The 12672-nt window shown below is 48.5% G+C and overlaps 1 protein-coding gene across 1 annotated transcript in view; it reads left to right on the top strand.

Moving 5' to 3' along the window:
• Positions 1 to 1303, top strand: part of LOC104386844 (chromosome unknown open reading frame, human C7orf26) — an 11951-nt gene extending 10648 nt beyond the window's left edge. Inside the window, exon 6 of the mRNA XM_009995512.1 lies at positions 1189 to 1303. Coding sequence (XP_009993814.1) covers positions 1189 to 1303 — 115 coding nt within the window. The remainder of the gene's footprint in view (positions 1 to 1188) is intronic.
• Positions 1304 to 12672: the final 11369 nt, after the last annotated feature.

The following is a 12672-nucleotide window of genomic DNA, read 5'->3' as shown; positions in this document are numbered from 1 at the left end:
TGCTGAACCCATCAAATACCTTGATTTTCCTGTCCTGACAAGGGAAAAAAAAAATTATGAGATGGAAATATTTATTCTCCCACCACGGGCTGGGTTTTATTTCTGTCATTAAAGGCTCATCTCTGGGATTCCATCTCAAATTCCTCCCTAGCCCAAACTAGATACATGAACCCATCAAGTTAAAATTTCTCAAGGACTTCTGGTAAAATCAGGGAAGTGTTAAGGAGCAAATCAGGACTTCAAATACCTGCTGAGTGCAGTTCTGGATTCAGGGAGGGCACACGAGGATGCTCTCAAGGTGTGACGAGTTCAGGGCTTTGGGTTGCTGGAACATCTGCCCCCCCAAAATAAATAGCTATTTCAGACAATGAGTAATTGTAAAACCTTTGCTCATATATTTCTGAGCAAAATCTGGGGGTTTTGGGGTAAGGAGGAGGTCTGGGTCCACCCCAATGTGCAGAGTGGGTTTGGGTGGTTCTTGCTGCACAGGACAGGGCACTACAAGCCCTGTGGGTGGATGTTGTGGAGACAAGACAGAGACCACAACATCAGCTGGGAGGGCCAAAATGCTTGGAAACATGAAGTGAGGAGGGGTGTTCAGCCTGGAGAAGAGAAGGCTCCAGGGAGACCTTAGAGCAGCTTCCAGTGCCTGAAGGGGCTCCAGGAAAGCTGGGGAGGGACTTGGGACAAGGGCAGGGAGGGAGAGGACAGGGGGGATGAATTGAAACTGGAAGAGGGAGATTGAGGTTGGACATGAGGAGGGAATTCTTTGGTGTGAGGGTGGTGAGAGCCTGGCCCAGGTTGCCCAGGGAAGCTGTGGCTGCCCCATCCCTGGCAGTGTTGAAGGGCAGGTTGGATGGGGCTTGGAGCAACCTGGGCTGGTGGGAGGTGTCCCTGCCCATGCAGGGGGGTGGGAATAGATGATCCCTAAGGTCCCTTCCAACCCAAACCATTCCATGATTCTATCATAACTGAATCCCTGCCTCTTCCCTCTGCGAGTTAGTTATGGATTGTCCTTCCAGCCAGGCCCTTCCATGCTGGAGCCAGCCAGGACAAAACCCTCCTGCCAATAACCCTCCTGCCTGTCTGAATGTCTCTCCACAGCCTGCTCCAGCTGGTGATCTCAGGCCCAGTGCAGCAGCCAGCCCATGGCACTCTGCCACCAGGATTCTATCCCCACATCCACACTCCTCCCCTGGGCTACCCCGCGCACCCGGCGCTCCCGGCACATCCCGCGCTCCCGGCTCATCCCGTGCAAACATTCATACCAGGAATGACATTCCCATACCGACCTATCCGCTAAAAGGCCAAGAACTCTGGAGTCTCCTCACTTTCCCTTAGTTTCAGGAAACCTTGGAGTTGGAACCAAACGTCTGGGGAGCCACGTTGTCCTCTTGGGTGTGAAGCCGAGTGACGCGGGCGGGAGCGGGAAGGACGCCCTGGAGCTGGATGGACCAGGAGATCCATCAGGATCCAGCAGATCAGCAGGACTAAAGGAAAGGCTGGGAAAAGGACTAAAGAAAGGGGTGAGGAATTCAGCAGAAACCCCAAACCAGCGTGTGGAATTTGTATTTGTTTTTTTTAAACCCACATTGTTCCCCCTTCCCCCAGGGTCATGGTTTGATCTGGTTGTGGCAGTTGTGCCAGACAGAGGTTTTCCCAAGAGGATTTTTTCCCAGCTCATCTGCTCCAGCCTGCTCCTTTCTTGTACATGTTTGTATCTATAGCTACAGAGGATGTGTACACTGTCTATTTTTGGCACACAAATGTTTGTTTCAGAAGCACAAAGTAGAGTAAAACAGCACTTCCTATTAAAGGAAATGATTTAAGAAGGGTAAAATAATTCTTTACCTTTTAAATAATAATAATAATAATGCTTTGTCTTTTAAACAGTGATTAGAAGGTCCAGCTTGTTAGGCCTGTGGTGCTGGGGAGGGAGCACAACCCCTTGGTGGCTGCAGTCACCCCAGGCTTGGGAAGTGCCCTCGTTACACACCCCAATGAAATGAAACCTTGGGGTGAGACCTGGTGTGTTTTAATTAATGGTAGGAAACTGGGCAGTGAGTAGCTGGGTGTGCTGGCCTGCTCTGGGCACGGGGCAGGTGGGTGTGGAACCATCCCTGACCCAATCCCAGCCCCTTCCTTTGAGTTTTACTCTGCCATGATGCTGTGAGCCCCCTCTGCTGGGTGAAAAACTAAGAAAAACGGGTCCTGTCTGTTCTTGAGCAGCTTTAGAGACCTCCAGGGCTTGTGTCCTGATGGGAGGGGATGTGGTGCCTGTGCTTCCTGGCTGTGCTTCCTGGCTGCAAACATGGGTGGATTAGATGGAAGCTGTGAAAACGTGGTTTGAAGGGAACAAGGAAAAGGGTGTTTGCCCTTCTCATGTGTTCCCTGAGTGAGCCCTACAGCAGCCAGACCGTTGGACAAGGTGTCCTGGTGGGTCCTTTCCACTCCCCTCCTGCAGGAGAGGGTTTGTAGGGCTTGGAAGGCAAGCGAGAAACCTTTCAAAGCTCCTCCTCTCAGGGTGAGAGCCCAGCTGGGCACCCAACCCCGCCCCCTGCCCCCAGCGTTGGGCTCCAGGCCGCGCCGCCAATTAACACTTCCCCATTAATCAGCAGCTCCACGTGCCCCGGACCCTGCCCGGGAGCCGCTTCCCTTCCCGCGCCTGCGCGGGGCCCGGCGGTCACGTGGCTTCGGGAGAGCCAATGGGGAGGCGCGTTGCTGCGGGGTTGCCCGGGCAGAGGAAGTGCCGCCGGTGCCCGGTTTGTGCCGCCGCGTCCCGGCCCGGGATGCGCTGAGGCCCCGCAGCGGCCCCCCCGCCGCCCCCCGAGGTGAGCGGGGACAGAAGGGGGGTCCTGGCGCCCGGCGGGGGAGGCGGAACCTGCGGGAGGTCTGGGGTCCCGGGGAGAGGGGGTGGAGCTCCTGGAGCGGGGCCTGGGGGGTGATCCCAGGGCTGGAGCTGCTCTGGAGCCAGGCTGGGAGGGTTGGGGTGTTCAGCCTGGAGAAGAGAAGGCTCCAGGGAGACCTTAGAGCACCTTCCAGGGCCTGAAGGGGCTCCAGGAAAGCTGGGGAGGGACTTGGGACAAGGGCAGGGAGGGAGAGGACAAGGGGGAAGGGATTAAAACTGGCAGAGAGGAGATTGAGGTTGGACATGAGGAGGAAATTCTTTGGTGTGAGGGTGGTGAGAGCCTGGCCCAGGTTGCCCAGGGAAGCTGTGGCTGCCCCATCCCTGGCAGTGTTGAAGGGCAGGTTGGATGGGGCTTGGAGCAGCCTGGGCTGGTGGGAGGTGTCCCTGCCCATGCAGGGGGTGGGACTGGATGATCTTTAAGGTTCATTCCAACCCAAGCCAGTCTGTGACTCTATGTTTATCCATCTGGTGCAAACAGCTCCTCTCTTCTGGACCCCTGTGGGTGGGATCAGGGCTGGTGTCTTTTGCCATCAGGACCCCCTGTGTCCAGCCCTGAGCTCAAGCTTGTGCCTTAGACATTGGCTCTTGATTATAGGCATCAACCTCTTACCATCCCCCATGACAAGCTGTTCAAATGCTGAATTCTGTTTCTGTGTTGGGTTTGAGGTGTGTTGGGCTGCTCTGTGTCTGTGTCTGTCCCTGCCCCTCCCAGCAGCTCTGCCCTGGGCACCTGTCTGAATCTGACTGAATAATTGACAGGTGACCTGTAACTACCTCACCCCAAAGCCTTTTAGATGCACATTTTCCCACTTCCTCTGTTCTGATAGTTCCTAGAGTCCTCCTGGGACTCCTGCTAAGCAGCAAACTAATGTTTTCAGGGATCTCCCTTAGAAAACCAGGATTTTTTTTTCCCCCCCTTGCAGTGCTTAACACAAAGTGAAAACGTTTGCCTCTCTCTCATCTCCATTCCTTTTTTATCTACCAACTTACAGACTTTATCAGCCATTTTATTAGTCTTTTGGCACCATGAGAACTTTCTACAGTTGGGGCCAGCTATAGATTTTACTGTCCTGGGAAGTCTGTGCCCTTTGTCCAAAGAAACATCAGCCAGTTTTGTTGCATCTCCATTCATCTCTTCTCCCATTGATGTTTTTATGAATGGATTATTGCTTGAGTCTCTTTTTACTAGATTTACTTAATTTATTTTAATCTGACTGAATCTCTCCTTGGTCCATTTTAGTCTCTTGAGTTCCCTCAAAAGCTTTTTTTACAAGGCAGCTTCTTGGAAGTGCTAGTGCATGGTGTTTGGTTTTCATGTTGGTTGTTTTTTTTCCAAGAAACCAATTTCCTGTGTGAACAAACTCCAGCAGATTTCTCAGAAATGAGGTTCCTCTAAAAAAAAAAACACCCTCTTGTCCAACGTGTTATAATTAGTGTGAACTCATTGACAAGGTTGGAGCAGCTTCACCCTTGATAGAGACTGTGACACAGGCACTGCCTGACACCAAGCTTGTCAAGTAGGTGGTTTTAATCACACAGAAGAAAAAAGTAGTTCATTTTTCTCATCTGAACTGGTGCTTTAATTAGTCTTCCCATGCCAGGCAGCAAATAAAGAAGAATGGTGGTTCTAATGGTTCTAATACTTCCCTTTGTTCTCTGAAGTTGCTGCTGCTCTTTCTCTCAGCTGGTGGTTTGATGTGTTTAAAAGAGGTTGGCTTGACCTGAGTAGCTGCTGAGTGGCCTGGGTGGTGAGTGGCCTCTTAAAAACCCTGGCACTCTTCATTTTCGTTTCTTTTCCTGACCCAGAAGTGGTATCATGGTGTGTTTTGGGGACCTGGGCTGGCCTCGGATGTCCTGGAGCTGCCAGTAGGGTTCAGAAAACCCCTCTTTTGTAGTTTGGAGCTCAAAGAGCCTTTTAACACTCTGTGTGTGTGTGTGTGTTTGGTTTTGTTAATGGAGTCTGGGGTTTCTTTCGTGTCTGTTGGTTCTTTCCCAGTAAGGATGAGCTGGTTTTGTGTGTGGGGGAGGATTTTTGGGAGTGTTATGAACACAGCATTGGGCCAGCACAGCCAGTGAGTCAGTGCACAGGAACACAGACTGGTTTGGGTGGGAAAGGACCTTAAGGATCATCTAGTTTCAACCCCCCTGCATGGGCAGGGACACCTCCCACTAGAGGAGGTTGCTTAGAGCCCCATCTAACCAGCCCATCATCTGGTGTGAACTGGTCCTACCACCCAAGAAACCCTCTTTCTTCCCGAGTATTTCCCCCTCTCTGCCCCCTCCCCGGGCACTCCCAGGGTGATGCATGGAGTGAGCAGGAGGTGAAGCTGTGATTGCACAGCCTGACTGTCCATGACTGCTGGGAATACCTGAGGAATCACACCCTGGGGGGCTTCCCTGTGAGCAGAGCTGCTCCACAGCTCCTGGTTGCTCTGCCTTCCTGCTCCTCCCAACCTGCTGGGCTGGCAGCAGCCTTGGAGGATGGAAAGGAATTCCCTTCCAGTGACTTGATGCCAGCAGCTGCTTTGTTCCTCTGGTGTTCAAGGCACTTGGAAAAGAAAAAACTGTGTGCTCAGTGTGGCAGCAGAGGAAGGAAGTTCTTTCCTAGCTGAGTGTCTCTTCTACACACTTGGAGTTAACCACCACCTCAGATCCTGGTTGCAGAGGTGTCACTCCTGTCTCCACCAGCCACAGCACGTCTGGTGGCTTCAGTGCAGGGTGTTGAAAAGACTCAGAGCTTCATGTCTCACACTACCTCACCCCACCCACACTTCCCTCCTCCCAGGAAGGTAGGAACAGGAGCTGCTCAGTTTTCCACCCTTAGCTTTTGATGAAGTTCTTCATTCCTCCTGCTCAGGTCCTGTGTGTGTGGCAGAGCAGAGACCTCTGCCCAAATCTGTCTGAAGTGGCTCTACCCAGGAGCTGTGGGGTTTTGGGGTTGAACCTGGGTGTCTCCTGCTGGAAAAACACCATTGAGAAAGAAAGGAAGAAGAGCCATGATGGCTCAGGTTTTAAATTTGGGGTCTTGGAGAGAAGATGTCCTGGTTTTAGTGAGGATAAATCAAATTTTGTACTGATTTGTTTTCTTTCTTCACCCTTTTAAGCAGCACAATTGGCTGAAATGAACAGCCAGGTTTTTTGGCTGATAACCTTGATGTTTATAGTTACTGCTGGGTGACAGAAGAGGGTTTGGGGCTCGTGTCTGCTGACTAGGGAAGGAATGTTCTTTTTCCAAGCTTTTTTTTGTACTTTTAAAGCCCATTTTTAGCCCCTAAAAAGCTCCCTGCCAGTGTCTCCTGCAGAGGGGCAGGCGGAGGGGCTGGGTTTGATGGTCGGTTGGGTGTTGCTGCTCAGTAAGGAGGACAGTGGCTGGGAAACGGAGGCAGGTTCCAGTTCTCCTCTCCCAGGATTGGCACCACACCAGCCTGAATTCCTAGCTGTAGGAAGTTGGCAGGGTTTTGGCATTTGCAAAGGTGTTGGATCACTCCTCTAGTCAGCTCCTTGTTGTAAATGTGCCTCTGGTGTGACCTTTGGGTTTTGCTTCCCCGCAGAGCTGCTGTCACAAAGCAGATTTTCTCTTCTTAACGAGGGAAGATTTAACAGCAAAACCTTCTTAGAGATTCCTGTTTGCTATTCCCTGGAGGAATTGCTGTATCTGGGGCAGCAGGAAGCCCTGCCTTTTTGCAATGTGCTGTAGAGACATTTCACTCAGGTTCCAATGCTTGGGAAATCGGCAGCTTCGGGAATGGATCTAGAGCTGTAGGGGAAAAGAAAAGCCCAGGAGGTGACTGGCATGCAAATCCTTAACATTTCTGCTGCTGGAAGGCTGCCAGGTCACCCCTCAGGTGGGCAGAGGATCAGGGGTACAAGTGTAAAAGGATTTCACTAACAGTAAGTCTTTTCATTTCAAATAAATAACTGCTGCTTGCTGTGCAGGTAGAACTGCATTTTGCCTTCTCGTTTTTTAATATCCTTTTGGGATCTGTTTCCAATCCTGATCCTTCATGGCAGGAGGCCAGAGTGGTCAGTACTGTGGTTCTGTGGTTCAGTGATTTTTGGCTGCCAGGCTATAGTCCTGTGGTTTGTACACCTCAGTCTGGGCACCAGGGAAGGTGAGGAACAGACCTGAGGACAAGGTGTGAGTGAACGCACGTCTTAGTTTCACAATTAAAACATCTGAGAATGATGTTTTCAGAGTTTCAGAGCTGAGGAAAAATGGGCTAAGCAGCATGGAATGAGCCTTTGGGGTGAGGGCTGGATGCCAGGATGGGTTTTCCCAGGTTGTGTGTGACTGTGCTGCCTTCCTGGCTGTCTGACACAGTCTGGCCAGGTTCTTGTAGATACTCCACTGGAGGAAGGTTTAATATCCAGTGTCCTTGTCTGGTATATTTGGTGTTCCAGGGGGTGTGGCAGGGGGGTGCAGCAACACATGGAATGACAGCACAGGTGTGACATTGCAGGGGACAGTGAATCCCAGTACAAATGTGCCTGTTGCTGGTCTCTATGTGCACATTCCCACAGTCACCAGGAAGGGATACATGGATCAAAGCCAGCCTAGACCCTTGGCTTTCCTCAAAGTGTATTAACTGCTCAGTTTTTATCCTTTGAGTCCAGCCATAGATGTGCTGCCCCCATGCTGGTCTGGCTAGCTCAGGAAGATGTTATTCTTTGTGAATTACCTCAGGGCACCTGAGGATTCAGTGGGACAACTGTCTTACCTAACCCCAAGGTTGCCCTCCAGCCTCCCTGGTGTGGAGATCCGTTTAGCTTTCCTCACAGTCCATTCATCCCCAGGCTCCCTGTTATTTGCCCTCCTTCACTGAGGGGCTGTGCTGCCCTGGCCAGATTTGCTGGAGAGGAAAGTCCAGGCACTGACAAGCTCCTTTCTCCAGAATGATGTCCCTGAGGGCAGTTCCTTAGTGCTTTGGAGGAAACTGGGAGCTGTGGTGTCCTTGGGAGGTGGTGCAGGGGGAGCAGGCTGAGGAGGGCAGTTCTGTGCACAGAAGGAAGCTGCTGCTGAAGGAGTACAAAGATGATTAAGGGAGTGGAACATCTCCCTTATGAGCAAAGGCTGAGGGAGCTGGGTCTCTTTAGCTTGGAGAAAAGGAGACTGAGGGGTGACCTCATCAATGTTTACAAATATGTAAGGGGTGAGTGTCAGGGGGACGGAGTTAGGCTTTTCTCAGTGATGACCAGTGATAGGACAAGGGGTAATGGGTGCAAATTGGAGCATAGGAAGTTCAAGGTGAATATCCGAAAAAATTTTTTTACTGTAAGAGTGACAGAGCACTGGAACAGACTGCCCAGGGAGGTTGTGGAGTCTCCCTCACTGGAGACATTCAAAACCCACCTGGATGAGTTCCTGTGTGATGTACTCTAGGTGACCCTGCTCTGGCAGGGGGGTTGGACTAGATGATCTCTCGAGGTCCCTTCCAGCCCCTAAGATTCTATGATTCTATGATTCTATGATTCTATAAGTTATACATTTGGTCTAATGTTGGAAACAAAGACCAAGGCATGTTGCTATCAGTGGACTGATAGATTTGGAAGAGAAACAGAGAAGGTAATCTGGGGGAACACTGGAGGTGAAAACTTTTTGTAGATGGCAACATTTATCTGTCACCATTAACTGACTTCTGTTCAGGAGAGTGACTTAGTATCTACTTTTTTGCTTTATGGGTGATTTATCTGTATCTAATGTTCAAGAGGCTGTAGATGAGCCCAGCAGTATAAACTTAAAAGTTATAAGTCATACTAGTTTTCTACTTTGACTTCTGATTTTGAGATGTGAATCTTACAAGTTAAGAAGTATCAATTATGAGGAAAGAGGGATTTAAGCTAGGCCAACAGTTAATGGACTGGGGATTAAGTGTGGGTTTATTAAGGATTACTAGAACTATGAAGTTCGTAGAGTCCTTATTGAGCAATCATCTTTGGTTTTCTGCTTTCTGAAATGTTTCGGTAATATTTGGTGTAGATGCTATCTGGTTTCAGTGAGCTATGGTAACCTAGATTTTTCTTTTCTACAGGTTGTACCTTACAATACCTTGAATTAGTGTAGTAAATATGCTTATTTGGCAAAAGATATCATATATACGACACTTCTGTCTAATATATAAGTCCTTTTTAAACGCTAACATTTGTTTTGCTCTGTGCCTTAACATCATTCTAGCACTAATAATACTTTTATTCATGTTACATCTCTTTTTAGCTGGTATGTTTCCTATAATGGATGTCAGGCTTCTAATCTGCAACCCTAGGATCTCCTTGGAGTTCTGTAAAATCATTTGCCATGGACTATGAAACCTCATTGGCTAATTCCTTTAGTACTCTCTGATGGATTTAATCTGGCCTTGCTGATTCAAAACATTAATTCAGTCCAGGTAATTTCTCACTTGCTCTTTACGGTGTTGATGTCTCTTCTCTTATGTTGTTCATCTACTCCCAGCATAATTAATCATTTCACAGAAGAGTTGTTTTGAGTGAACTGAAGCAGAGCAAGTACTTAGAAATTCCACTTTTCCTCCCCTCTAGTGTATTTACTTTCTGATAATTAGAGCTCTTACCTTCCCTTTTATCTTCTCTTTTTCTCTGAAGTAGCTAAATAATTATTTTTTTCATTATCTATTATGAAATTATATTACTACTGAACTTTGCATATCCAATATATTTTTTTTTGTAACTTCTTATCCTCACTTTGCTTACCCTTGCAATAAAATGTTGCAGTTGCAATGAATTCTCATCTCTGTATATTCTAGAACTTCTACCTCCAAAGCAGATTCATTTCTCATGTTTCATTTGTGGAATTTCCTCTTAATGTGAACCATGCTGCTTCAGGGATTTTCATGAAGTTGTGGAAAAAAAGGCAGTGAACAGAATGTAAAGTGGGTATGACTTTGGTATGGATTCAGGACAGCTATGATGGAAAATATGAACAGAAAGAGATGAAGGCTCCAGCATCAATAGACATTTGTGTCTGCTACCAACTTCTCTGAACCTTGATCTGATTTGAATATTTATTTAGCTTTTGACAAACAAGATACCCTCTTTGCTCTTCGGCATATATGGAACTGGTGTGCTGTATCACATAACAACAGCAATGAATTAGCCTTTTTTATTTTCTCAAAAATAATGCGTGCTTTGATAGAATAATGAAAAAAAATATTATTTTAATACCCTTTTACATCTTAGATTTAATCTACAAAAGGAGAGTAAAATGTCAATGAGGACAAAACAGACAAGACAATTTGAAAGTTAAGTGATATTTCTTAACAGCCTCACTATGTTTGGCACTTGAAAACAAAGCTTAACAATCAAGGACACAAAAATTAATATTAAATTCAAGACTGAGAAAAGAATTCTTAAAAATACAAAACAGCCTGAATTCCTAGCTGTAGGAAGTTGGCAGGGTTTTGGCATTTGCAAAGGTGTTGGATCACTCCTCTAGTCAGCTCCTTGTTGTAAATGTGCCTCTGGTGTGACCTTTGGGTTTTGCTTCCCCGCAGAGCTGCTGTCACAAAGCAGATTTTCTCTTCTTAACGAGGGAAGATTTAACAGCAAAACCTTCTTAGAGATTCCTGTTTGCTATTCCCTGGAGGAATTGCTGTATCTGGGGCAGCAGGAAGCCCTGCCTTTTTGCAATGTGCTGTAGAGACATTTCACTCAGGTTCCAATGCTTGGGAAATCGGCAGCTTCGGGAATGGATCTAGAGCTGTAGGGGAAAAGAAAAGCCCAGGAGGTGACTGGCATGCAAATCCTTAACATTTCTGCTGCTGGAAGGCTGCCAGGTCACCCCTCAGGTGGGCAGAGGATCAGGGGTACAAGTGTAAAAGGATTTCACTAACAGTAAGTCTTTTCATTTCAAATAAATAACTGCTGCTTGCTGTGCAGGTAGAACTGCATTTTGCCTTCTCGTTTTTTAATATCCTTTTGGGATCTGTTTCCAATCCTGATCCTTCATGGCAGGAGGCCAGAGTGGTCAGTACTGTGGTTCTGTGGTTCAGTGATTTTTGGCTGCCAGGCTATAGTCCTGTGGTTTGTACACCTCAGTCTGGGCACCAGGGAAGGTGAGGAACAGACCTGAGGACAAGGTGTGAGTGAACGCACGTCTTAGTTTCACAATTAAAACATCTGAGAATGATGTTTTCAGAGTTTCAGAGCTGAGGAAAAATGGGCTAAGCAGCATGGAATGAGCCTTTGGGGTGAGGGCTGGATGCCAGGATGGGTTTTCCCAGGTTGTGTGTGACTGTGCTGCCTTCCTGGCTGTCTGACACAGTCTGGCCAGGTTCTTGTAGATACTCCACTGGAGGAAGGTTTAATATCCAGTGTCCTTGTCTGGTATATTTGGTGTTCCAGGGGGCGTGGCAGGGGGGTGCAGCAACACATGGAATGACAGCACAGGTGTGACATTGCAGGGGACAGTGAATCCCAGTACAAATGTGCCTGTTGCTGGTCTCTATGTGCACATTCCCACAGTCACCAGGAAGGGATACATGGATCAAAGCCAGCCTAGACCCTTGGCTTTCCTCAAAGTGTATTAACTGCTCAGTTTTTATCCTTTGAGTCCAGCCATAGATGTGCTGCCCCCATGCTGGTCTGGCTAGCTCAGGAAGATGTTATTCTTCGTGAATTACCTCAGGGCACCTGAGGATTCAGTGGGACAACTGTCTTACCTAACCCCAAGGTTGCCCTCCAGCCTCCCTGGTGTGGAGATCCGTTTAGCTTTCCTCACAGTCCATTCATCCCCAGGCTCCCTGTTATTTGCCCTCCTTCACTGAGGGGCTGTGCTGCCCTGGCCAGATTTGCTGGAGAGGAAAGTCCAGGCACTGACAAGCTCCTTTCTCCAAAATGATGTCCCTGAGGGCAGTTCCTTAGTGCTTTGGATGTGTCCAGTTCTGGGCCCCTCAGTTCAAAAAGGACAGGGAACTGCTCGAGAGAGTCCAGCGCAGAGCTACGAAGATGATTAGGGGAGTGGAACATCTCCCTTATGAGGAAAGGCTGAGGGAGCTGGGTCTCTTTAGCTTGGAGAAAAGGAGACTGAGGGGTGACCTCATCAATGTTTACAAATATGTAAGGGGTGAGTGTCAGGGGGACGGAGTTAGGCTTTTCTCGGTGATGACCAGTGATAGGACAAGGGGTAATGGGTGTAAATTGGAGCATAGGAGGTTCAAGGTGAATATCCGAAAAAATTTTTTTACTGTAAGAGTGACAGAGCACTGGAACAGACTGCCCAGGGAGCTTGTGGAGTCTCCCTCACTGGAGACATTCAAAACCCACCTGGATGAGTTCCTGTGTGATGTACTCTAGGTGACCCTGCTCTGGCAGGGGGGTTGGACTAGATGATCTCTCGAGGTCCCTTCCAGCCCCTAAGATTCTATGATTCTATGAGGAGCTCCAAGTCTTGAGCTTGTGTGTGTTCCTTAGCAGGGGTCCACGAGGGGCTCCAAGGCTCAGTCCTTCTGGGAGGAATTAAAGGAAAATGTCATGCCTGGATCAAAAGGCATTATGGGCTGTTGTGAAATGATGTGATCCAGCATCAGAGCCTCTTTCCAGCCATATTATTTTCAGACCGAAAGCACAAAATCAGTCATTTTGTCCTAGATTTCCTACGAAGTGTCTCACTGGCTCCAAACACCCACTCCTGCTAATGTGGGGAATGGGGTGATGGCAGTTTTGGGCAGCACTCCTGAGGGGTGTGAGGGATGGCACAGGAGGGGAGGTGACACCCTCACCAAGCTGCTGCTGACTGCCAACCCCCAGCTCTG

Source organism: Chaetura pelagica, unplaced genomic scaffold (assembly GCF_000747805.2).
Source record: "Chaetura pelagica isolate M959 unplaced genomic scaffold, ChaPel_1.0 scaffold124, whole genome shotgun sequence".
Taxonomy (NCBI): domain Eukaryota; kingdom Metazoa; phylum Chordata; class Aves; order Apodiformes; family Apodidae; genus Chaetura; species Chaetura pelagica.
Note: the sequence above shows the minus strand (reverse complement) of the source record. Positions and strands in the feature narration are given on the sequence as shown.